General features: G+C 39.3%; 1 protein-coding gene across 2 annotated transcripts in view; it reads left to right on the top strand.

The window, feature by feature from the left end:
* Positions 1-27,505, top strand: part of pex5la (peroxisomal biogenesis factor 5-like a) — an 86,975-nt gene that overhangs the window by 34,099 nt on the left and 25,371 nt on the right. Inside the window, exons 2-8 of one of the 2 annotated variants that reach the window (XM_069694750.1) lie at positions 5,923-6,027; positions 15,349-15,460; positions 19,314-19,523; positions 21,756-21,876; positions 22,750-22,843; positions 23,111-23,140; positions 25,890-25,985. In XM_069694750.1, coding sequence (XP_069550851.1) covers positions 5,923-6,027; positions 15,349-15,460; positions 19,314-19,523; positions 21,756-21,876; positions 22,750-22,843; positions 23,111-23,140; positions 25,890-25,985 — 768 coding nt within the window. The remainder of the gene's footprint in view (positions 1-5,922; positions 6,028-15,348; positions 15,461-19,313; positions 19,524-21,755; positions 21,877-22,749; positions 22,844-23,110; positions 23,141-25,889; positions 25,986-27,505) is intronic. The other variant, XM_069694751.1, reaches the window with a different exon arrangement.

A 27,505-nucleotide genomic window follows, 5' to 3' on the forward strand; every position in this document is an offset into this window, starting at 1 on the left:
TCAATTATGAGTCCCTATATTAAAACCTAAGTCCAGGAGCAGGAACCTGTATTCGCTCTTATACCAAAAGTCGGCGAGGTTATAACCCCGCGCGCCATTTCAACGAACCACCAGAGTTAATTTATCTAAAATGGGACTATACAGTCCTTTCTAATCAGATAGAAATGCACCAGAGCACAGAGCTTCAAACAAAGAAAATATCTTGGAGCTTCGCGGTAGTTCAGGCAGGCATGGAGTCCATCACGGGCCCCTTTACCTTCCGATCATACAAAGACTTCAGTCTGCCCATCCCCATTTTTTGCACTTTAAAACCGTGCACCGTTCATTCATTCTGCCCGCTCTGTGCTCTCCACATCACTCTTCAACAACCCGCTATGGAACCGCTGCAACTCTCCCCAACCTCCTCCCACATACATTTTTTTTTGTCTCTGTTTATAATGTGTCCATTCATTCAAAAGTTGTGAATTTCAGGTTCTGCCGGGGGGTTGTGATCTCAGGAATGGTCCATGTCATGCTTGCTCAGACTGTTCTAGACCATCATTTGTGCAGTCACCGCCAAACAAAAATGTATGTATGCCTTTAATAAATGGATAAAATCTGACACAGTGTTCTGACTGAAATGCTTTTAAAAGATCACTACTAATACCTCCTCTCAAGATGTTTCATAACAAACTTGGGTAAAATGAAGGCACATGTAATTTGGTAGTGTCCTCTGAGTGCCACAGAAGATACAATATAGGAGGTCTGCTGAAAATTATAATTCTGCCGATCATTAGTCAGACTCACTTTGTCTTTGTTGTTTGAGAAGCTACCTGCCACTGTACAGCAATGCAAGTCATTTGTACACATCAATCAATGTAAACTCAATCAGGGTTCCTTTTCAATTTAAATGGGGAAGTAGACAATGAAAGAAGGAATATGCACATTTAATTATTAGTCATAGCCTTGTGTAATAAAATAAAAAAGTTTATTATTCTAACTCTTCAACTTGTGCCTTCAAAATATAACTGTTTTGTGGTGGGTATCATAGGTTTCATCAGATTTAGTTTCAAACAGTTCTACACAAGAAACAGGTTAAATGCTGGTAATTAAGGGCAACCTGATAGCCGAGTGGTCAGAGCGTATACCACATTGGCGCAAATGCCGTCAGCAGTGAGTCCCCGGTTGTCTTCCCAGGCGGCCAGACCTTTACTGCATGTCATTCTCTTGCTCTATGTCCCCACACTTCCCATCTGTCTCCACTGCTTCTATCAGATCCTATCAGACCCTTGCCAAAACTTGGTCAGGAGAGGTTGTGACCTGGGTCAGATCATGTTTCCACGCTGTGTATTTGCTCGCATGCTGCAGAGAATAGACTGACAGAACCCACTAATCACTTTAAAAATGTTCTAGTTTCTGAAGTTTGTCTACTGAGAATCTTCAAAGATGGATCTGAACTGCACTAAATTCACCACTTCCTGTGCCAAATAATCCCAACTGGGGGGAAAACAAAGTAATTTTGCAGAATATTTTGGACATAGCCACTCTTGCCAGAAATAGCAAATGTTCAGCACATTCCTGAAATGGTCCACTGAATGGACAGAGCAGACCATCATTAGGTTCAGCAGAAGGATGCATCATTATTATTTATAACTCAGTGTAGACAGGAACTTTGAAAACAGCTACTCAGGCAGAAAGAAGAAACCAATAGTCACTTAATGATAGTAGCTGTTGAGTCAGGCTAAAGCCACACTTCCTCCTTCTCCCAAAACTGTTTTTATTGCTCCAAAGTACATCACAAATCTTCTATGCCTCTGCAACAGCGACAGCCCGAGGGGTTGTCCAGCCATCCATCCTATTTCCATTAATAATTTTGTCAAACTCGGTGTAAACATTCACTTGGTCCCATGGATAAACTGATTCGATTTTGAGGGTCAAAGGTCAAGTTCACTGTCACATCATGTCCGGCCCATCCGTCTCTTCAATTCCTATGATAGCAATATCTGAAGAAAGTCTTTCAGAGAACTTCTGAAATGAGAAAAAGTTTGAGGGTCAAAGGTCAAGGTAAAGGTCACCTCAAATGTGTCCTATTCTTGTGAACATGATATCTCAAGAACACCTTAAGGGGCTTTCTTTGAATGTGGCACAAAAGTTCACTCGGACTCAATGATGAGATGACTAGATGTTCAAAGTCAAAGTCAATGATCAAGGTTATTGTGACCTCACATCTGTCCCATTCTTGGATGTGTGATCTTTCAGGAATGCCCAGAGATGCTTTCTCTACATTTCACACAAATGTTCACTTGTGCTTAATTCTGCTAATCTGAGTTTTATTCTTTTATTTGTCGTTTTATACATATCAAAACATTGTGTCCTTACATTATTATGGTTTTCCCCAAAATACCTTCAAAATTATTGCATGTGACAACAAATTCTATGAACTCAACAGACCTACATCACAACCATGAAATCCTCCAGTTGTTACTTTGCAACAAAGTTTTAAATGTTCTTTATTCCTGTTACCGAGTATGACTCTGCAGGAAATGCATCAGTTTAGAGTGATGACGACATTGTGGTGGCAAGGAGACTGCAAATGGATTTACTGTTTGTCCTGCACAACCAACAGTACCTAAGTATTTAATAACTACATAATTCTACAGTCAGTCTTATCTGCTGTGGATAATTTGTTGTTGATTTTATCTTCCACAACAGCAAAACGAAAATCTTAAGTCAGCTGCTGCTGTCTTAGCATTTTAACAATGGCAATAGAAATGTGTTAAAAGTTGTGCCATTCACTGAAATCTCATGGTCCTAGACAAAACAACAGATACTACTCCCATCTTAAATATTGTTGATTGTTTTCTGCCTTTGTCAGCACATTTAAAGAATAAAGGTCATTTTTCTTATTTGCAGCAAACTGAAACAGGAAAACAAAGTCGTAAACAAAACAGGGACTATCAAGTTTCTCACAAGCTGTCCACTGTGCAGTGGGCTGCCAAACATACAGTGCTGTACAACAGCCTGATTTAGATGGGCACAAGTAAAGAGAGAATGCTTTTAAAAAAGTAATGCCATGAAGAGTTTTAATGTGTCAGTTAAGCTAATACATACAGTTAATAGATAAATCCTAAATCATGTGGACCACCGTTTAAAACAGCACCAGTTCTCCGTGGAACACATGTGCACCGTTCTTCAAGGTGCTTAGCAGGTAGGGTATTTCAACCATGTTGGGGTACTTGCTTTAGTTGTCCTGTCGTTTTAGGCTGTCTCAGTGTTTCTGCATGTAACCCCAGACCAACTCCGTGATGTGGAGATGCGGGCTTTGTGGGGGCCATCCTATCTGTTGAAGGACTCTGTCCTCCTTATAACTGAAGATTTTTACAGTTGTTTGCGGGGTTTTTATAGCTCTGGTTAGGATGCAGGATGAATTTGTGACAGATCAGATACTTCCCTTAAATCTAAACACCGCTTAAATGCTAAAAACATTTGCACAGTACTGCACATGTAACAATTCCTTGAAAAGAGTAGTTTCCATCGAGCCAAAGTTTGCACCAAACAATACTGCAGGACTATAGCCAAGACTATAAGCCAGTACATACTAAGTTCCTGGTGGAAGATCGTGAAAAACTGTTGGCTCATGTAAAACATGCACATACGGCACAGAAGGTTGATTCAGCTCTTCTTAAAGTGCATCATCTGCCATTCAGACAAAACAACCAAAACAAATGTTTCGGCTTGTTCAGAGCTTTTCTTAATCATTTCTGGTCATGTGATTGCTGCTTGGCTCTTCGCAGCATGCTAGCGAGGGATGTTGTTCATTTATGCCGAGTAAGTCTAAGCTAGAGAGTGGGAGCAGATGGCTTTTGTGACTTTATTAAGAGCATTAGGTTTTCAAAAGAAGTCTCCCTCCTTGCTGAACACATGCAATTTGTGACACGATCAGTTGTGGAAATCAGCGGGAAAAAAAGCCTAATTCATTTTTCTGGCAAGTGGAAATGTGAAAAACCTAATAAGATCCAGCTAAAAGGCTTCTGGTGTGATTCATGCTCTGTCGGAACAGGCAGCTTCAACAAGTCTACACTATGTAGAGACTGAGTGATGAACAGCATTTTGTCTCTCTTTGTTCAGCAAATTTAATTCCAGGAGGATGAGCTGTATTCTCGGATGAAATGTGTAGCCTTTGTGAAGTGGTGATTCTGCAATATCTGTGAATCTTAAAATGATTAATGCCATACGTTATAATCTGTCTTCTGGCAGAAATGTGAAGTGAATGAGTGTCTGAGAGAGAGTCGATGGTTCCTGCACTCTGCCATAAAGTCGAGGTGAAAAGATGACAACAGCATAGCAAAATCGATTTGACCTCTTACATGATACATTTTTACTGTTATGTAATGTAGCCTTAGCAATTATCAGACAAAACTCTACACTGTTGTCTTCCTGCGAGTGTCTGTGGGTGGTATATGGAGGGTAGGACGGTTTATGCTCAAAGGGTAAGTTTTAGTGTAGCGAAGGGAATGTTGCAGCCTGGCTATAAGCTTGCCCTGTGATCTTATCACTGCAGAGTGAAACCTACCAAACAATCAACTGTTTCGGAAGTTGAGAAGCAAACTTCTGTGTCCTTCCTACCGAGTATGAGTTTGACTGATTCAAGCCCCAGTTATAAGATGCAAAGGTCCCTTTCAGAATCAAACCTTGTGATCATATGAGGTGCAATAAAAAAAAGTTCAAAGACTAATAGTGCTTAGTGGGTTTTTTTTTTATTGGTGGGTCGTGCATGGTGAATTCGTCCCCCAGGGTCACACTGTCAACACCAAGTTCCAATGCGACGTCCTGAGGCGTCCGAGGGAAAAGATTTGTCACAAACAACTTGGCGAAACTGTGGCGATTAGGTCCATGATGAAATCGCAAATATACACATACCGCTGGTCACAAATATGCCAAAGTAACTTTGTTGAAAGTTATTGCTTCCAACTGCTCCATGTGCATCATTGTGCTGTACTATTCATGCATAATAGTAACAGTCTCCGAACCCTTTGATCACAGCTCGCATTATATGGTATGCACCTCAACCATTAGGACACCAGACACCCAATCAGAAAATAAATTTCATTATCATTTATCATGTAAGTTAACTGGTAGAATGTTATTGTTCTGTGAAGATAAGTAGAAAACAAACAACATATTTTCTCCAAAATACTTACAGATGAGGGAAATCTGAATCAATCCTCCAAACTAGATTGTGTTTCTCTTTTATTCTCTCATAGTTTTTGTCGAATTGGTAATAAACCATAAAAATCTGCCTGTTTTGAAAAGACAAGCAAATTGTCAAATGAATCCTTACATAAGTACTGACAATTATTCTCTGAATCTATTAATCCATTGATTATTTTCTTGATTGACTGATTGTTTGGTCAATACATGTCAGAAAAGTGTGATGTCTGTCACCAGTTAGCAAACCATACAGTACCATCATAGAGGACCAGATAATATTCACATTTGAGAAGCTGGAATTTGAGATTATTTGTCCTTTTTTCCTGATCACCAGATATCACACTGTATGATTTGTTAGAACTAAAGTCTTTTACTTTTCAAAAACCTCTTGAGGTTCGCAAACATCCATATTACAATCAAAGCATTACAATCTGTTTAATGAGCTCTGCATAATATTGTGTCATCATAGTGTGGAACAGTACTGCTATGGACAGCCATGCTCATCTCCGTCAACAGTCAACCCTCTACATCGTGCAGTGACCCTCTCTTCATCGCCATAGTCTTGTGGAAATGTCTTGAGTTGATGTTTTTGTTGTTAGATAGCCCCACACATGTTAGTATTTCCATCATCATAAAATAAAGTCTGTTCTGTAAGATGCCCTGGACGGGGGCAAAAAGCTCTGAGTTGTCCAACTGTCCTGACACAAGTCGTTGTTGATCTCACTGTTGTAGGGGAAAGACTCTAGGGCTGCAGATAAGACTGTTGCCATGGTCCTGAAGGAGATACCAAGTAAGGCGTCACCAGAAGGGAAGCCCCTCCTCACAGTGACTACCAAGGTGGGCAGATCCATTTCAGAAACACCTCCTCCCCCTTCCCCCTGCCCTCACCCCCTGCCTTTAAGTGGAACGTCCTCCTGTGTTGGTCATACTGAACCACAAGCAAAGCTTTGAGTTTCCTACAAGTGACCTCCACTGTCTATTAACTCATTACTTAAGCCTTATGACTGTTGTACCTAACAAAGAGGCAACAATTATTTCATTTCCAGCTGCTCTATGAGGTATAAAACCCTCCTACTACATCACTTCATTTACACAAACAGTGAATAATGATCTTGTGATCTGTAGAACCAGGCTCAAATTGCTGCAATTATCCATGGGACTTTTTATCTTATCCAATTAGCCTCTACAAAACTCATAGTGCTCCTCTATTTAAAATGTATTGCATATTTCAAACTGTATGGGAGGATTAACGAGAGGGTCACCAGAAATGGCCCGTCCCATCCCTAATCAGGTCAGTAAAACTTCCTCATGAACTTTTTACACCTCATAAGCAGCTAATCCTCAGCACAAGCAGCGTGTGAATGCATTTCCAAAATGCTATGCCACACAGCATGGCATTGAGCTATTGATTGAGTTCTCTGTGTACTAAATACTGCAGCAAATTACTAAAGCCACTGCTGAGCTTTTCACTTATTTTTTGTTTTTTAAGTGTTATAGCTGGATGGCGTCGGTGCACCAGATGCCAATATGAGTTTTCTTGCTCTGTGCTTGATTGCTTCTGTACAGTATGTGTGCGTGCTACTGCTGTGTGTGTGTGTGTGTGTGTGTGTGTGTGTGTGTGTGTGTGTGTGTGTGTGTGTGTGTGTGTGTGTGTGTGTGTGTGTGTGTGTGTGTGTGTGTGTGTGTGTTCTTGTATATTTGTCTGTGTTTTAATAACCTGTGGCATGATTCATACTTGTTTTATTTTCTAAAACAATGTCTGGTTTGATAAGTTGTCATACCACCAAGATAATGCTCCCACTAAAGTGGAAGGGATGTAATAATAGCTCAGCAGTTTCCCCAACAGACAGAATCTGCTGAGTTCACACAAACAAGATGTGACTTTTATATTTTAAAACATTTGTATTTCAGCTCATTCTAATGTCTAAATCATTATTTGTCATTACTTAAGTGTAGAAGAGCAAGACTGAGTCAGCGAAAAAGAAGCCTTTATGTTCTCTGTCAGGACAACCGTTCAAGGCACTTCAACCTGTTCTTGTGAATTCAAAATTTATTTAAGACGCTGCAGTGTCACAGAAATCAATATTTTGGAAATGATAGGTCAATAGTTACCTCTTAATAACATTTTACCACCTGAAAATATCAATACTTTTCATCCTTACGCGAACACAGACACAGCAGTGAGAGATAAAACAGGAGCACAGACATAGTAAACCTGTTCAGTTTGCTTCACTGTCTGATTCTTACAGCATAATAATAATTGATCCATTGTCCTGAACATGAGATCCAGGTTTTTCATTAATATTTGAAAACCATGTCAATCTGAGGATTTTTACCCAAAAACCTCACAGAAATTACTGTAATGTGTTTCATGTTTACATGAAGACACAGGCAAAAAAATGATGTCCCTGGTACTTAACATAAGCAATGAAAACATAAAAAAGATGACCAGAGGAAATTAATTTGTAAAAGTCAAGCAAGAAAGACAAACACAAGTGAGTTGAAGGGCTCAACAAAAACTTTCTGAATGACTTAATGACTTGCCATCATACATAACACATTGTTTCATGAGGCACATTTTACATTTTTATTACCATAAGTGGAGCTGTCATAAATCAAATGCACTATGTTTTTTAACATTATGGATCTTATTTCTACCAACAGTTACTCATCTTGCGATTTTCCTTACATGATTATAAAGTTAGTTACATTAACCAATAAAATATAACCAGAAGCAAACAACAGCCAAGTAATTCTGTAATGAAGCAGAACAAACTTGTGTCACTGATAACCTTGACATTTGAACATTACATAATCTATATGTTTATTTCTTGCAGATTATTCATTGTTCCTTACTCGAACAGCAGAACAGACAATTTAAAAACATTTTCTCTCAAAGACTCTAAAGAAAGCCACCTTGTCCGATGACATTTCTGTCATTCCAAGTAAGCCTTCAAATATTTTCATGAGTTTAAACACTGGAGAATTACAGTAATCCTTCAATATACCTGAAAACATGACATTAAACAGCTGCTGCTGTCAGTTCGCAATTTTTTTTTAAAACTGCCAGCGACTGCTTAAGGCTGCAGAACAAATGAACAAAGCAATAAACTGAGCAAGCTACCGAAAGCAAAGAATCCTGAGAATGATCACTGTTCACCTGTTTTTGTATGTACTTCGCCACAAACTCTCTCATACGCAAGCTCACGTACAGGAGAAAGCAGCTGTTGCAAGTCAGCATTGTTTTGCAAAGTGAGGTTGCTGAGTAAAGGAAGATTGTTTGTTTTTCTTTCTTATGTGCAGAAATTTATTTTGATACAGAGACTGTTAAGTTCAGAAGTCATCTTTCATTGGATTTTTTTTTAATTTTTTTTTTATTGTTACTTTGTTAAAATAAACATCAAATTTGATGTAAATGTAAATTTGAACAAACATCAAATTGAAATGACAATTTGAACACTATGCGGTTTCCACGTGGGCGGACACAAGTCATGATTGAAGGGCTCTCCCGTGGCTGAGGCCGCAGTTCGAAAGGCATCGTGTCCCAGCTTGATGTCACTTAGCAAGTGACAGAGGCTAAGTCACAGGCTGTGACTCCTCACACCACATGTCAAGTCAAGTCTGTTTATAAAGCCCAATAACACATATGATGTCCCAACAGACTTCACAGTCAGAGGTCTCAGCCCGGGTTCTCCGAGAAGACACAACCAAACACATTATAAATGAAAGCAACACGAAATCAGACATCATATCCATCTGTTAATCTACAGCAACAACCTATAATTACTATATAGCAACAGTTCTTTCCATTCATGGGTCTTACTGAGGAAGAATGATGGATAGATGACTGTTGATTTAAACCTCAAATATCCTCAATTTAAAAGAGAGAATAGGCTGCTAATTGTGAAACACATTTCTTCATCTGTACAAAAATAAACCATACTTTACAACTGTTTGTACAACTCATTAGCTACTTAAAAGAGATAGACCAATGGTCTCCAACCAGTAGATCATGATATATTATGAGCTCTGAGGAGCTCTCAGAGAAAAAAAATGGTTAGAGACCACTGAAACAGACACATGTATGAGCCACACTTATCACTATTTAATTCCCAACTTTGCAGCCCTAGGTCAAATCATATAAACCCACTATAATGAGTCATGAAATACCCAACTAACTAAACTCCAGTGTGCAAGCATGTGGGAGTACATTGAACAGATTATTGCCACCCACAATAACAGCTCCAAAACAACTGTAATAAGTAAACAACCTGATGTACTGCAGAGAAGCTTTATACGCATTTATAAGAATCAAGAAAGCACAACTTTGCATTCAAAGCCAGATGCTGATGAGTTAAATGTGATATAATTCCTGACCACAATGTGCTTTACATGTGAACCTTAAGATCTTGGCTATAATTATGTTACCTGACAACCACCCCTCATATAGCCTCCAGGTTTTATCTGACAACTGCTTTGAGGTTTTTTTTTGTTTGTTTGTTTTTTACACCTTCCCCTTTATGTAGTGTTTTCCATCCTCTCCACCTCCTCCTATCCTTACCTCAACCTCCCCTTCAAGGCTCTGACAAGTTTTACTGGTACACAGTTCCCTTGACAGCAACATCTGAGAGATCTGTTGGAGTCAAGCCCAAGCGGCACAATTAGCTGAAGTTTTCCATTACATAATTTTCTAGATAACTGCTTCAAGCGCTTGTAAACAAAATGCCAAAGTGCTTTGCACAGGAGAGGAGCAAAAAGGTATAATGGGAGGGGAGTAATGGGGGGAAAAAAGGTAGCAAGGGAAAACAGTAACCTCCTCGTACCGAGAGTAATGGGCAAACAGCTCAGTAAGCTCCTCTCATGGGTTAAGAGTGAACCTATAATTAGTGTTTGCATGCTACCTGCTACGTGTATGACGCATCTCCCCAGATGAACAGTAGATCTTCTGTCCCCATTTTCTGGATGATTAGAAGAGGAAAATGAAGAGGTCTCATCATTTCCGAGCCAGGATTTATAACGGGGCCCCCACGGCAATCCGTCACAGTCTTCAGCCAATCTAGCAGCTGTGTGAGGCTGCACTTAGAAACAGTAGTGATTAATACTAATTCCTAATGTCATTAAGTATCATATCATATAAAAGCTAATTATTCACCGTTATATGATATCTAAATCTGAAAATGCAATCATGATATGTCAGGATATGTTTTCAAAACTATTAAAACAATGACAAATTACGCTTGTGCCCTGCTGAAGCTTCACATCTCAGCTGTGGTTCTGGTTCTCCCCCATGAATCTGTGGTCCCTGAGTGCTCCATTATGACTTGCTGTGTTAAATTTGAGCAAGTACATGTGTATGCCAGAGGATTACTGTTCCTCTTGAATGTGGACTGTGTTATGGAGTCATTGTATTTATAGAATGGCCTATGTTTTGTCTCTACTGAACTTTACTGCCATCAACTTGATTTTAAGATATGTAGCATTTTGCAGGGTCCTATCTCACAATGTTATTGAAAGTGAAAAATAGTTGGTGGATCAGACCCGTAATTTGTATCCGCTTTAATGGGGTATACCTGGCCCATGTCACACCCTTTCACCAAGTTTAATTCAAATCAGGCTGGTATTTTTTTTTTTTTATCTTGCTGACAGACAATTCAGCGGAGGTAGGGCTCAGTACCAAATTTTGATAAATTTATGGCACCGACCAAATTGGTTTGGTAGTAACTAGCATCAAAAGATGTCTTATCTTTTAACAACAAATTTCAATACCTACGCTACATCCACACCAACACATTTTGATGCTAAAACGTATCATTTCAGTGAGTCACAGCAGTTAACATACGTAGCCTCTCCTCTACAAATGTTTGGTCACGTATCTGGCGGAGTGGCATGGCGTCAAGCAATAACTTCCATGGGAGGCGTTTAAGAGACATCTGTTAATTGTACAACAGAAAACAACACTCTCCCCCCTCTAAAACGCATGAAAACTAAAGATGTGTAGCATTGGATGATGTAAAGGCGGAGGTAACAAATATCAGGCTCTAGAGCAACAGTGGTGGATCACCAAGGTCAATAGGCTTTAACAACATTTCTTGGGGGGGGAGACTGTATGACATGTGCTAAAATTAAATAAGCCAAGAAATGTATGACATTGTCGTAGACATAGTAAAGCAGAGGCTCGCTGTACCAGAGAACCTGTTTTTATAAAGTGAGTCAATTAAACACCAAGTTGGTTGCAGTTTATCACAGTAATGTTCCAAACACCATGTCCTATTTTCTGAGGATATGCCAACGCAGAATATGACTCAGCAGGGCTCCCATGATACTGTCAGCATCTCTCCTTATTTTCTAAAAATGTAAAAACCTCAAGACTATTTAATGAAATATTGAAGATTCTGGCTTTCTCTGAATGTTCTGCATGCAGCACCTTTGACGGAACTGCTGTTTAGTCAATTAGTAAATACAAAAACAAATTTAAAAAAATACAAAATAAATAACAGGACTAGAGAAACTCAAGATCATCTACCATACACAGAGAATTTAATAGTGAACCTCAATGCAGACAGTAACTCACAGTTGTGTCCAATAGACACTTTGCAGGCATCACAAAAATTGTTATTCACTGACAGATGTTTCTCTGGTTATCACCCGCTCAGCCTCTGCGAGCGTTGTGCATTTATGAATGTCATTTACATTGTGAAGAGATTCTGTGCCTCCAGTCCTTAAGTCTCCACCGAGTTTTTAAGGAGTACACTAGATTTACACTGCACAGCTGGAATTTAATGGATCAGTCAGCGAAGAAGCAGTTTGGATCCATTTGAAGCCTTAAATTCAAGAAAAACAAACATGTCTGATACAGAATCCCAAAGCAAAACAAGAGAGAAGGAAATTGTGTGATTTATTATCTATAATGTACAATATTAATAATGTATCACACTGTAGATTCTCATATTAAAACAATCATCATCAACATCATGCTATGCAGTAATGTAGCATAGCTTGCCTTTGATTTCACGATAAATGAATGCAATATACATTGACAGCTCTGCGCTTACTTTACATAGCACCTGAGGCAGTGCCCTGAGCGTTATAAAGAGGTGGTTTAATGTAATCAAAACTCAACACCCTGTGCATTCAAAAAGCAACACTGACATTAAAATCGACATAGATCTGTAGGAACTATAAGAACAACAGTATTGAAAAATTACTGATTAGTAATACAAACTTGTACACAGAGGTAGAATATTGGTTATAGTAAACATTTTGATAGATCCTAAAAGCACTAATTAGTATTCCATGACAATAACAAATGTTTTTTTCTTTAATCTAGCAAATATTTTTTCAATAAACCGATTAATTATTTGATCTCTAAAAGATGAGGTTTGCCAATGGCGGGGTCTTCAAATTTGTCCTTTCAACAATCTAAAACCCAACATATGGAATAACATGATGATATATAGCAGAGAAAAACATCAAATTGTCACAGTGGAGAAAAGAAAACCAGATAATGATTTTAAAAATTGATATCATTGCAGGTCAGTTCTCATAAATCAACTCATCTTCTCAGTTCCATCTAGAACAGGGGTCTCCAACCAGTAGCTCGCTGAGTTTGTGTGTGTTGAGTATCAATTTGTTTTTGTTCACAAAAAAATAAGCTTATTGAGCTGATTTGGTAGAGCTCAGCTATATGAATATATGTTAGAGTCCAAGGTTGGAAAACCCTGGTGTAAGGGGACAAATATCAGATCTCCCACAACACCTGCCCATCAACAAATTAAAGTAGGTTATGAACTATTTTAACATAATTTAAGTTGTTGAGTATTTTTTCAGAACTATATTTTGAAACATGATGGTTAAAATAGATAAAATTTGAGATGACTCATTTCTTCCATTAAGAGCTAACGCCTGAGTGGCTATTATTCCGTTTTCACAAAGTTCTGAAGCCCAGATGAAACAAAGCATGCAGTTCTTTCACATCACTAACTGTAACCGAGTCAGCAGTGGCCTCGCCTTCACTCAGACTCAATTACACTTTTTCCGAACAAGCACAGTCTGTAAATCATTTAATAAATTAGATCTTTAAAAACAAGTCCACCCTTATGTATTCTCATTCTGGGATTGCCGCTGTTGCCCACAGTCAGGCAGAAATAGCTGGGCTGGCAGCAGCAGAGGGTGAAACCAGGTTACTTCTGGAGGCTTCCCGTGAACAAAGTCTTTATTCTGACAAAAGGACAGCACAAACCCTCATGCACCCTAATTACCTGTGCTGGGTCAGCGTTCTTGCAGTACAGCACAAAAACTCACTCAACAAAGTAATGACCCTTCTCTGGATATTATTGATGTATTTTTTCAAAGGGTCGCTGTGTACTGAAAAAGTTGTGCTTCTTCCTATTGTGCAGCAAGGCTTAACTTCCTTCTGAACTACAGCAGATATCATCATTTCACTCATCCCTAGAATATATTTTTAATCCACTTAATAGCCATGCATGAAGCATAAAGCAAAATTCATATAATATCCACCTCATCACAAATTAGACCTTTCTATTTAATTGTGGTCTCACAGTAATGTGCCATTTGGTCCCCTGATAAAAACCAGACTTGAACTGATGGCATGTTTCATAACTCCATAAGAAAAAAATTATCTTCTACTGTAAAACACAGCTAATACAGGAGATTTGCATACGCTCCATATCACTTATTGGTAGTACTTTACACACAGCACATAGCTTCCAAATCAAATCCAAGCAGTCTAACAGCACTTCAGACCTCCCTGGGGTCCAGATGACCCCAATTAGAAGTAATGTCACCATGTGGGACAACACATCACACGTCTTTGTCTGTGAATGAGTTTTTGGCAAACTGTATAATGACACAGCTACTCAGGAAAGATGCACTACACGGTGCATATGTAACTGTGAGGGCAGTTTAGACATGCGATGAAAACCCCATTCAGCACTTTTCATCAAGCATATGGCAAGTTGTGTTCAGTCCATTTCATGCCTGGTAATTAAATTTTTAGCACCTTCATTAAAATTCTGCTTGCGAGCGGGGCCGGGAGAGCAACAACAGCAAATGTCATGTTTCCTCGCAGCCAGTATTATATCCACACTACACAGGCTAACAACAGTGGTGGTGGATTTACTCATTTTATGGAATAAAACTGCTTTTCACCTCTAAATGATGAAGCATTGGCCAGCAAATTGTGACCAGCTGCACCTAGAGTTTATTGAGGCTTCAGAGTGCCAATAATGAAGGGGATTTGACCTATTCTGCAGCTGCACTGGCAGGACTACAAATTGGTGCAACACAGGCAAAGTGATTAGCATTTTCATGGTTTAGAAGGTGAGATAAGCAGTAATGGTTAAGCAATTATTGTTTGGGGAAAATCCATTGAGTAGCTCTCAGTCCTGCTCATCTGGATCTCAATGGTGATTTTCACTCATTCAGAGATATTACATGCACTGCAGTAACCTGGTTTTCTTTATGTAGAAATCTGGTCTTTTTAAACATAATGTAAATTTGTTCTTTTTCCATGTGCAATGCAAAAACTGTGTTTTGTGTGTGCATGTAAATATAGTGATGTGATTATGTGATGAAGATTATTCTCCATCAACAAATCACCAAACGCCAGCTGTGTTTGGCCAAGATCAGATATCACGCACAAGTGCTAATCCCATATTAATCCAGCAATAAAACCACATGCAATTTGTTAACATCACTAACACAAGCATCAGGTTGCAAATAATAGCTTGGTGTTAGCACGACTTAAAATATACAGTACATACTTGACTGTATGTGGTCAAGAGACTGTAAATTCTCTGATATATGTTAAGATATTTAATTAAAATCAGGTACGATAAACTAAAAAAAAAAAAAATCTAAAAATTGTTTTAAACATCTCAAGAAATACCAATAAATGATTTGCTAAAAAGGATCATCAGTGCATTTTCCATTTAGACACACTGAGTTTCAGAAAAAGGCACTCTTTCATGACACAGGGATTTATCAGCACAGGATCACTACTGTCATGAGAATCATGACCAAAGGGCTGAACTTCACTTTATGTTTGCAAAGCAGGGGACTGTAGCAGGGATTTGATGGGAATTTTAAAAAGACATGCTGAGTGAGAGCCTGAACTGTCACATCTGTTTGTCCTTACAGCTGGTGAGCGAGCAACAAGAGAGCCGCCCGCTTCTGAGCCCTTCTATCGATGATTTCCTCTGCGAGACCAAGTGTGATGGGGTTTCCCGCCCAGTGACTTCCAACACAGCCGGTACAGACCATATTTTTCCAGTCTGCAGATTTGTTGATAACTCTTCAGGCTCTTCAGCATTCAATTTTTTTTTTAATTTGTTTCTTGGTACAAGTTTGTATTATAATTGTAAAGTGCATATTCATTAAACTTTTTAATTCTGCGAAGGACTGAAATTGAATGCTCCAACTTTAAAAGATGCTAAATGGGATCTTGGTTTTCTACATTCAGTCAGTGAGCTGTACCATTTGCAGAACCAGACGGTACAACTGACATGTGTCATCTCCAAACTGGCCACAGACCGCGTTGATTTAACCGAGAAAAAATATGGAGGACTGTTTTGTGGGAAAGTCTCAACCTTCTGTCTCCCCAAAAAAGCCTCCTGTTGCTTCTGATGTCAGTGGTATCTGCCTCAATGAATCGGTCATGAATCTCATAAAAAGTCCAAATTGATCAATTCTGTGTGAAATTCAGTTTATGGGCAAATATGGAGAAAGGTACAGGATATATAAAATTAGATGCAATTTATTTTCTTATGTCCTACTCATAAGCATGAAGTTTTAGATTATCTTTTGTAACCATCAAATCCTTATTAGCAAGTGGATAAGGGTGAGAAGCAGTGTGTTCAAGCTCTTGTGCACTCTGTGTACAGTCTTCTCCACATGTTTCACTCTGGTTCCCTCCTGCTGCTTTGACGTGCTCCCACAGTTAAAAACAAGCAGGTGAAGTATGTATTACCTTTGATTGCCTGTCAATCTGTTTTTCCTCCACACAGACGCTTCCAGAACTGAACAACACTGAAAAAAATCAATAATGAATGATAATTACAAGCTCAAGTATGTTAATCCACACGAGACCTGCATCATTGTGCGCCCTCTGTTGCACAGTTTTACTTTCATCAGATTTTAAGGTTGATGACTGTTTTTGCTCATTGGAATTTTAAAAACCCCAGCACTGATTATAAACTGGTGCCATGGGGATGTGGGGTTTAGAAACACACTCGTCAATAAAATATCTATTTGAATTTTTAATTTCAGTAAGAAAATTAAAACGAGAAAAATAATTCCTTGAAGAACGATACGGCTTTTGCATCTTCGGTGCTCGGGCCTTAACAAGTCTGAAGTTATAAAGTAACTTAATTTGCTGGTTGCCCCTGTTCGGAGGAGTTATTGCAGTGACAACAGTCCTCAACAGACCAGCGTCCTTCTCTCTGTGGTTTGGATATCCATCACTAGTTATCTACTGATGGAGGCTAAAACTCATTGAAAGGTTTCTACATCTATGAACATTCATAGATGTAGAAACTGTAGCTCATAGAAGGAAGAGTTTGGTGCAGCTGAAGTACTAAAACAATATGACCACCTCTGTCTAATATGCTGGTGGTCCTTCGCCTTCTGCTTGCACAAAAGACCTATAAGGTTATTTTTTTGGAGGAGGACAGTCTTCATCAAAATGTCAACAGCAGATGCTTTAAGTCATGCAAGTTGCAAGGCGGAGCTGTAGAGGATTGGACTTGTTTTAACACACCCTGCCGGCACTGATAGTTCATGATTTGTCCCTCATTAAGTCACTGTTGGTAGGGAAACACTTATGGTGACCACCCCATAAGCCTTGCTGTTTCAGAGATGTTCTGATCAAAGTTATTAGTTTCATCTATAAGTGGTCATAATGTTTTGGTTTTGTCATTGGTGTATTATAGATACTAAAATGCTCTATGGCAAAATTTATTTTCTCAATATCAATCCATTAGCCTCAACCCAGCAAGTGGTATACCAGCCTCGCTTTAAAATACCTACCTGATGAGGGAAAACTTGTTCGCTTGTGTAATATCTCTCTTCCCACTCTCATCATTTCAAGTATACTCGTAGTCACAAAACATTGCTGACATCAGTGACTTTTCATGAACAGCTTGTGTTTCTTTTTAATGCTAAAAACTCTGCAGGCAACTGTCCTTGCGAGCGTCTGCCTTGATTTGTAATTGTACCTGTCATCTAAAGAGCGCGAGGCATGGAAGACGAGCATACTCTCTAATTATGCAGAGATTTCAGTCAACAAACGTTCTCGGTTGATTGTCATGAAACAGCAGCGTGCCAATTACGCACTCATGTGCCTGTAGTTTGAAGCTCGCACTGCCTATAAGACACAGTCAGGGGTCCTCGGAGAGGAGCAAGATTACTTTGTAGTTTCCTCAAATAAAGAATTGGTAGAGACAATGTTTTACTGAGGGGGATGGATTTTTTTATTTGACCTGAACCTGACATTTTGGCAACAACACAGTGTTTTCCACTGACATGTTCAGATAAATTCCAAATTATTGCCAGAAGTGCTTCATGTACAAGAAGAGCATTACACTGATAATGTTAGGGAGATATGATAATGCTCCCCTTGGAGCAAGACATTAGCAAAAATACATTTCATGGAAATTTCCCATTACAGTGACATTAAAGTGTCGCTTCACTTTAAATCAGGAGCCTTTATGTGCTTTTCATTCCGTTTGATTCCGCATTATTTCAGTCAAGTATTCCCATGCAATGTGTATGACCACTGCCCTCATGCAGCATGGAAAGACAATAACTGAGAAAACAGGCTGAAAAGCCAGCAGCAGGACAAAAATGCTGACTTGACTCAAACGAACACAAATCAAACTGTAAACATAAAATTGTAAAAATAATTAAAAATCAATAAACACTGCGTGGCTGTAAAAAGTTGATCCCCTTGACGGGAGGCTCTGTCCTTCGCTGCTGCACTACCAACCTGAGATTGAATTACTTAATTGACCAAACCGGAGCTCCTCGAGGGTCTACCTTATCCTTATCAGACTGTGCAGTTGCCTGAAGTATATTTAGATCCTCTGAAAAGAGCAGCAGGACATTTTTTAGATGTCCACCCAAGGGGGAATAACTCCAGCGTAAGTACCCCTGACAACTCAACTCACCATGTCAAGAAACGTGAAGATCAAAATCAAAGCTTCATGCAGTACAATGACTGAAACCTGTCGTTCTTTCTTATTACAAAGAGAAAGCTAAAGTTCGCAATATGTGATACAAGCTTGATGCAATCTCAAACAGCACTTAGTAAAGAAAACAAGCGAGTCCCAGTCACTAAACTAAAGTTGGATTCATTTTATAACTCGCATAAAATAACAAGGTCACAGAAGAATGAAAGTATTTTTTTCCAGCATGAAAAGACACAATTCAGTTTTGCCACAGGAGCTTACTTAGAAATAAACATGTACATGTGAAATTAAACTCAAGTCACGTTGCTCTCATTTCTCTTCAATAATATTACCTATGAAGGTATCCTCTGTCTACTGCAGACAAAAAATATGAAGTGTACTTTTCCTGCTTTTTTATGAGCAGTGAAACAGTCCAAACTGCCCTTTACATTTTAAATAAACCCAACAAAAAAAAAGCTAAATTAGCAACACTCATATAAAACTGCTGTTGCAATTGACACTATATTTAGAAGTTAGTGGTGCCCTGTGGAGGTTTCTTGCAAACAAGCAAAAGTATGTTTACATTCAGTGTTAGTAGCCAAAAATACTTAACTAACAATTGTGCTTGAAGAATTTTCTTCATCATAACATATTAAAAGCTGTGGTATTTTAAATCCTTCAGTGTTCACATCCAGGTTTTCTAGTTTGCAGTCTTACCCGTCTTTGCTCAGGAAACGCTGCGTTTCTCGTCAGAACATCTGCAGATCGGTGGAACAGTGTGAGACCATCAATAGAAATATGAACTGCTTCCCCCTTTGTTACTGTTGAGACTCTCGGATCAGCATCACTTTGCCAAACAAAACCCTGCTCAGAAATATTTGGACTAAACAAATACATTTATGATAGCAACGATGTTAATCCGCTGTCATCTCCTCACAGTTCTGTCTTCAACACTGGACCTGTTAGATCTCAGTGAACCTGGAGAGAGGAGGCACAGCAAGGACAGGAAGAGTCCCCTGTCGTCCCGGGGAGACGGCCAGAAGAAAAACTCGCACAGGAAAAAGACAGATGAGACGGAGCTGATCCAGGTGGAAGTTGAACGGAGAAGACCAAGCATGCGAACCCCGGAGAGGGCATCACTAGACTCAGGTAGACTGCACAGCTAAGGTGTTTCACACTTCTATCAAAATTACTGAGTTCTCAGAGGGCTGACAATTACACAGAACGGAGGTATCATAAGGTCAATGCCAAAACTCTAAAAACGTGACAGTTCTAGTTTTTCCTGTGGTACAGTTGGTACCGTAGATGCTGTAGGCTCTGTAGATACAGGACAATAACACCATGTGAAATGGCAGCAGCAGGGGCAGATAGGGATGAATTTTTCTCACATCAATATCATTATGGGCTCTGCTTATAGTTTGATTCTGTATTGATTCACTTATCCGCTCCTGATCAACTTTTCTATGGAAGAAAATAAGCTTACATAGGTTTTCAGCATTAGTGTAGATGTTTTATTTCCGAGTCTGAACACAGTGTAGAATGCTACTTAATAACATTTAAATGTTCATGAATGTGACAAATAACAGGATATTTACCCGCAGGAAAGGACGTGGAGCAGCACTCGAGCGCAGAGTGTCAAATATATTGTATTCCTGGAATTTTGCTGTGTCGAAAGATGTTTCAACACATTGCTGGGGTTTCCACAAGACATTACAAAAGTCATCTTTCTGCATAAAATCAAATCACACTATGGATCGTCTCTTTCTCTGTGCCATGACTACGTATTTACATCGCACAACTGTCTGAAAAACTTGGCATCAATAAAAGGAATTGATCTTATCTAAAGCGTACAATTCCAATGGATCAGACAAATTAGAACTGCTACTCAAGTCAGACCTGGTGCAGCAGGTACAGCAACACCTCTGCTGCAATGTGTAGGAGAAATCACAGCAATAGTCAAGAAGGTCCATATTTTGTATTTGAGTGGAATGACCAGGGACAATTTATAAACAAAGAAAAGCCAATATGTCACCGAACATTTTAAACAGAAGTAGGAAACATTTCAAACTTATCTTAAGCCACTTACATCTGGATCTGTACAGTAAATTCAAAGTGAGCAAATCTCTGTTGGCTTTACATCCTAAATTATTACTGTTATAGTTTGTACATTGTAACAGCTGCATATTTTGTAGCTCCACAAACTAATGTCAACTGGGTGCTGCTCATGACAAGCAGGCTATCGTCATTACTGTACAGTCTGCCAAAATCTCTAGTGTTGACATATATATGTGTGTGTGTGTGTGTGTGTGTGTGTGTGTGTGTGTGTGTGTGTGTGTGTGTGTGTGTGTGTGTGTGTGTGTGTGTGTGTGTGTGCGTGCTAGCACACTTTTTAAAATAGAAGCTCAGGTTAAACTACTTTCAATTACTTGATCGTCTTTATTTGTGGTATCAAATATTATATTGAGAATCTTGGAAGTTCAACAGTATTGATACAAACATCTTGACATCCCTACTTGGTATGTACTCAAAATTGTTATAAAAGGGAGTGACCATAACCAGAGCTGTAGGTTAAGAGTTAAAAACACACTTGCATGACCTCAGTGTCCTCTAGTCGTTTATTTAAACTATTCTATTTACAAATAATGTCACGTGCACCTATAAAATGACCCCAAAAATCCCCTGTCCTGCCATATGCTGCCATCAAACACTCCACCCTGAAGCTCAAAAGCTATAAATATCTCACAACCCCAAAACTTCTGACATACAATCAACATCCATAACTCCCATCATCCCCTGTGGAACTCACATCACAAATGCCCGAGACAGGCTGTAGAAGGACCGAGCCAATTTACTATAATGAAAGGGATCATAATTAAAGACATTACGAGGAAACGGCCAATTACTTTTGTATATGCCAGCTGAAAAGGTTAAAGTCTTCTGTGTTAAGTAATTGTGCAGAGTGAGTGAAACTCCAGTGGTGTATAATTCATTGAGACTGATTAGAACCAGAGTCGTTTACAAGCTAAACTTCATGTCCTGCTTCTGTGGGCAGCTGTTTAGTTGATGTTTTTGTTTTTTTACGTCAGCAGAATTATTGTCTAAATTGTCTTTTTAGCTCAGTTTGTGCAATCAGGAGGATTTTATTAATGACTGAAAATCAGTGTTGAAAATTTCAATTAATGTAAAAAATGACTACTTCTTTTTTAATTTAGCATCAGTGCTTAATGACAAGTGAAATTGAAGTTATTTATTCCCTAATTCCCAAAGCTAAAACACATCAGCATTGGTCAAAAATAACCGATTTTCTTCAGGGCAACCGATATTTTACCATTTGTTTCATGATTTTATTTGTTTTCTTCTTTATTTCAACACTGTCACCAGTTACCATTGGCTCACTGGATAAATGGGAAGACCTGACTCCCAACCCTGAGAGAAATGGCAACAGAAAATGGAAGATGGAGAGACGGCGCTCCTCTAAAAATTCTTCCAATGAGTTTCTGTGGTAGGTCCTGACTTTTCTGATGTTCTGACCAGGAATTAATGGCACAGCAAAATTTGTATGACCAAATATCCAACAGAATTACACCACATGGGATTGGACTACTCTGTCGCTCACATTTAAGGCCAGTGCTATGATTTACTATTTATGGAGGATAAATGAGTTTGCGTCTTGTCACGCACCTGTAATTATAGATTACTTTTTTTTCTTTTTTTTTTTAATCTTTATATAAACAACTTAACTGCATATTTGTATGGGAAATGTTCTTTCTTCCTCTAATATCTGTCTCAGCCTCAGCTCATAGTTTTGGCTTTCACGCACACAGCTTGGTTGTTCTCACTCGGCATCAGTTTCAGCTGCAGCAGCCACCTGTTTTCTTCTAAAAAGCTAAAAAAAAAAAAAAAATACTGTACATTACAAACAAAACGCCAGACACGGGGACTAACTGCTGAACATGGTGGATCTCCATCAGGTGGATAGCAACAACGAGGAAAGTAAATAATCGACTTATGTTTGTCAGCTTGTTGTTCTATGCATAAATAAACAAAAAAAAATCTATTATTGCAGGTATAAACAAGTGCTGTATTTTGTATCCTTTTTCATGCTCTAACCAACATTTACCATGGAGTTTTCACGCATAGAAAATTTCAAAGATTACAAAAATATCAGTTCTTTTCTCGCAGTACAGTTGTTTTGGATCACAAATGTCCCCAGAAGTTTGAACCGTGCTTTGAAAATGTGTCAAACATGCCAAGGTGACATGGATTTTAAAGAGGAGAAATATTAATGCTTGTTTAGTACATGTGAAAAGCATCTCAAGAGGTCTCTTGCTTACAGGTTGTATCACTGATCCAACTTTTCTCTCCTCCCCTCCAGGTCCATAGACTGTAAAACCCACTTAGACTCATCAAATAAGAACACCTTGGAAGCAAATACCAAAGTCGAGCCAGAGTGTGCCCTCGCATCACAAGTAAGAGCTCAGTCTGACAGGAGCGGGCAGCAGTCATCATCAGTGTGCTCTGTGTGCACTTGAAGTCTACTGAGAAAGCTTCACACCTCTAAAACACACTGTTGTGACTGATGGTTAAGCCATTATATTAATATCATGAAATAATGAATTTAACTTTATTAAGCGACTGCATGTCGATGTTGTGTGAATATTAAAGTTTGTATCTAATCTGTTGCGTGATTGTTTACCCATCATTTTGTCCTAACACCTACAATTTTTCCATTTCAGCTCAACAGGCAGTATATTAGTGGAAGACATGTAAGACTCCCTTCGCATTCCTTTCATACAACATTGAAAGACTTATACATTTGCACCAGTAAAACAGCATCACATCATCTCATTAAATTAGACTTTAAACACCAAAGGGAAGGTGACTGTATTGAAGCTAAAAGGCACCTTTGAGGAAATCCACATATACTGTTGGCCTTGAGATTGTTCCTTTGTGGTGTTACGAGGTCCAAATGTCAAGCGCTTTCCTCCTTAGTTGATGTCTCTGTGTAGGGTCTGCATAAGGGGTCTTGTTTCCAGATGGCATTACTAGATTAATAGCCTATGAATTATTCAGCAGCCTTACTCTGAGCCCATTAGTGTTGATCCCACCGAGGCAGCTAAGCATACATCACCTTTTCAGCACTCTGATAAATAATAGATTTGGGATTAAAGATAGCTGTCCGTGATGGAGGGAAGTTATTGGCAAACAAACACAAAAATGTTTTCATTCAGGAATTACATGGCAGCTCGCTGACAGAGGTACTGTAAGGAGTGGTTTTAGTTTCCCGCTTGTCAGGTAGCACTCACTCACCACTCTCACACACACGCACACACACACACACACACACACACACACACAGAGACTGCATGCAAAGAGGAGACAAGTCTCGCATGAGATTTATATACTGAAATAATACGTATGTGGCTAAAAAAATTTGAGCTTAAAGGAAAAATCCACCCTGAATATTTTAGTGTTAGACCTCGGGACATCCGTTACTTTCCTGGAGTAATTGCATGGAATTAGATTTTTGGTATTATGTAACATGACAAAAGTGTCCTCAGTCGAGTTTCACACTCTCTCTGAGCTTTAAACTTCATCTATGAATTAAACTGTAACTTTTTCCAGAGACATGAAGTCTTAGCTTTTATTCATTTAGTATTATAACATGTATATGTACATTAGGTGCACATTTAAGGCCTCTACAAGATTCTCATTTTAAAACAACTCCGCTGGAAAAATTAGCAGTTGACATTTCAGCCGCCAAAAATCAATCGCCGCCAGCCAGAAATGAGAAGCTGCTTTGTCTGCCTCTGTGAATTCAAGGACTCATTGTTTCAAACATGACTAGGAATTTATTCTGTGGTAAATGTGTCACTGATCGCAGTGACATGCACAGAGCAAGAATCAGAGGCTTGACGGAGCACCGATAACTAAGGGGTTTTAACAGGGGGCGTTTAACAGTTTATGGTTTCCTCCATTTTCCACAATGCAATTCAACAAACCCAAGAGAATAAAGTGCACCTGATGCTTTAAATCAAATGTGAACATACAGATCCACCGTATGAACACTTGTTGACTGCTAACAGATGATCAAGGAAACACCTTCGATTCAAACCACAGCATCAGAGCTGCATTGCATTCTGGTCTATTGAGTCTTGTGTTCCAGAGAAACGGTGTCACTGCCTGTCCTACAGTAAATTTCCCTCGAAATGTTCCCTCTTTGTTTCTGAAAACTAGGAGCAGGGGTTGACATTAACTGCTGATATTATCCCGTGGTAGTTAAAAAATTGTTCTGTAATCAGATTATAGGGAAAATCTCAGAGCACCAAATCCTGCCAGATACCTGGGCGAACTAAACTAAACAGACAAAACCAGAACAACCAAAAAGTGTTATCTGAAACAGTTAATACCCGTTTTGAAAATAATGTTTGGGTGGATTTTTCCTTAAACAATCCCACTTTAGCGGGCTGCAGTTTCTTCACACGCCACTTGCAGAACATTGTAACTGTGGCAAGTTTTCTTTTGAACACTGCATGCCTGTTGTTATTCTAAATAAAAATGTGGTCATCTACAATAAATAGATGAGGGAATTTCTTTTGTCCATTAATAATAACATGTAGTAATCTTGTACAACGGAGATGGGAACTGTTACAGGTAATGACTGTCCTTACTATCAAGCAGGGGAAGTCACGGACTGCAGACACACGGAGCAGTCGCAGACTGTTTAATGGATTTGCTAACCCTGGGATACATATAGTCAACGCTATTTACATTAAATGTGGTGCTATATCTCATCTGAGCATGAAATGGTATCTCAAACTCATTTACCCGTCGCAGTTAAATGTGTAACATGGAATCATGTAAAGTATACCCTATTCTGATAATGCCAACCCACATGCGTGTAATTGGTCGATTTCCATTTTCGCAGCAGAGGAAGGCTTCATGTCCACATCTGTAACTGAGCATTTATCAGCATTTTTCTGAGTCTGATATTGCATGTGCTGGTACATGAGAGGGGGCCAGGCTGGGGTGGAGGGTGAAATTGAGAGATGCTAGCATGTTGTTGAGATGAGGAGCGGGACTGCGGGGGTGTGGGAAGGGAGGGGGAGCTGACAGAAGTAATTCTGCTGGCCTTCCCAAGCATGTCAGAGGCTTTGTTGAGGCAGGGATATTTACTCGTCCCTGAGAAAGCAGAGACGGCTGACCCTGCACACTCTCTCTGCCCGTCTCTGCCTCTGACTCCGGCTGCGTGTGCGTGATGTGAGGCGCTATGTGGATGTGTGTGCGTGAGTGGTTGTGACGTGCCGAGTGAAGGCGTATATTTCATGGATTTTATTTGTGCATATATGTTTATATTATGAATTATGTGCGTGCGTGTGCGTGTTTGTGTGCGCGCGCGTGTGTGTGTGTGTGTGTGTGTGTGTGTGTGTGTGTGTGTGTGTGTGTGTGTGTGTGTGTGTGTGTGTGTGTGTGTGTGTGTGTGTGTGTGTGTGTGTGTGTGTGTGTGTGTGACAGGCTCGCCTAACAAAGGAGCCGCGGTGGGGGAGTGCCCTCCTGTCCAGACATCAGTCCCTGGAGGAGGAGTTTGAGCGAGCCAAGGCTGCTGTTGAGGTAAGCAGAGTGCTGCTTAGTACACCTCACATCTGTCACTTGTCAACAGTGAGTCAACTCCATGGCTGACTTTTAATAAGACTTAACAGGAAGGACCAGGTTGGTTTTTCAAATACCAGCAGCTGACCTCTTTCTTCTGTGCACGGCTCATCGTAACATCATTTGCTTTTTGAGTATTAGTGTGGAGTCGTGGTGAGAGAAATTGATTAAAACAGACGAGTGGGCTACAGGCTTCTTTATCAAAACAAAACTGTCTATCAAACCTTTTTTTTTCATCTTTGTATGTTGCCCAGAGATACAAAAATAAAAGTGGTAATCAATCATAGAATCATAGAATCTTTGGCATACCATCCCAAAGAGCTCAAAAGGTCTTCCTCTGTAGCTTCTTCTAACTCCAGCTCAACCCAGTCTTAATCCTGAAAAGATATTTGTGAAAGAAATTGGTGGTATATTACTTATTAAGCCTTATTTTCTTTAGTAAAGATAACCTTTTCTCCAATAGAAACTGATATAACTCCAACTCTGCCCCGCACTTTATGAGAAAGAGGAATAAAATCCCATGAGTTCTTGTAGAAATATTAAAAAATAAAGAGATGCAATAAAGTGAGGATTCTGTGAACTTTAAGCCTTGGAAACTTTCTTCAATATCACATTTCCACCGCCATTGCCCATGTAGCCTCATAATCGCTCCTGCAGTTTGAATATCTACCTGAAGCCCCGTGGAGCTCATTTCCATTTGACTCTTTTAGTCCTTTCTATCTCTTTGTCAAATGATCCCGATTGTGCTTCCTGTGATGTATTCGCCCCTGTGGTGCTAGCTGCCAGTATAATAGCATGTGCTAGATCCACACACTCGAGTTCACTGGGTGGTTGACCCAGAAAAATATTCACGGCACGTAGCTAGCCAACAATAGGAAGGTAAACAGGTCAGTCATTTTTTAGTCAGACATATCAGATATCACAAGTGACAGTACATTAATTAGATATGGCTTAATTCATTTTAGGATTGTGTTTAGACACACTGAATGTGTTGAGTTTTTAAATATGCCTGACGTACTCGTGCTCTCAGGGACACAGTGAGGTTTGTCGTAATGACAAGATGGAAAATACCTTGAAAACTCGCTACATCTTCGAGGATGAAGCAGCTTTTGTTCTCTTTACTCTCTACTCAAAGCACTTTCATCATGTTTTACTCTTCAAAGTCTTTGTACATTAATTTGATCCAGTGATTAGATGGACAGAGTGAAATGAGATTTTCCATCCAGACTGAATTTTCTTTTTTTCCGGCTTTTACGGTAGGTTTGGACACTTGTGTGTGATATTTTTGGAAGGTTACGTCACACAGATACTCAAGCAACAAAAAAGCAGAGTTTCTGTACAGTACAGTTTAGATAAGAGATGTAGCCAGAAAAACTGTTTTTAATAAAAGCACTCAATGGACATTTCCCTTCCCAAGAAATGGAAGGGAACCCTGCACTATTGAGTTACTTCAGCTTTACTGAAGGTTACAATAGACTGTT

Source organism: Brachyistius frenatus, unplaced genomic scaffold (genome assembly GCF_029030835.1).
Source record: "Brachyistius frenatus isolate BFR_SWC_R1_liver_20210118 unplaced genomic scaffold, ASM2903083v1 Contig_18, whole genome shotgun sequence".
Classification (NCBI taxonomy): domain Eukaryota; kingdom Metazoa; phylum Chordata; class Actinopteri; family Embiotocidae; genus Brachyistius; species Brachyistius frenatus.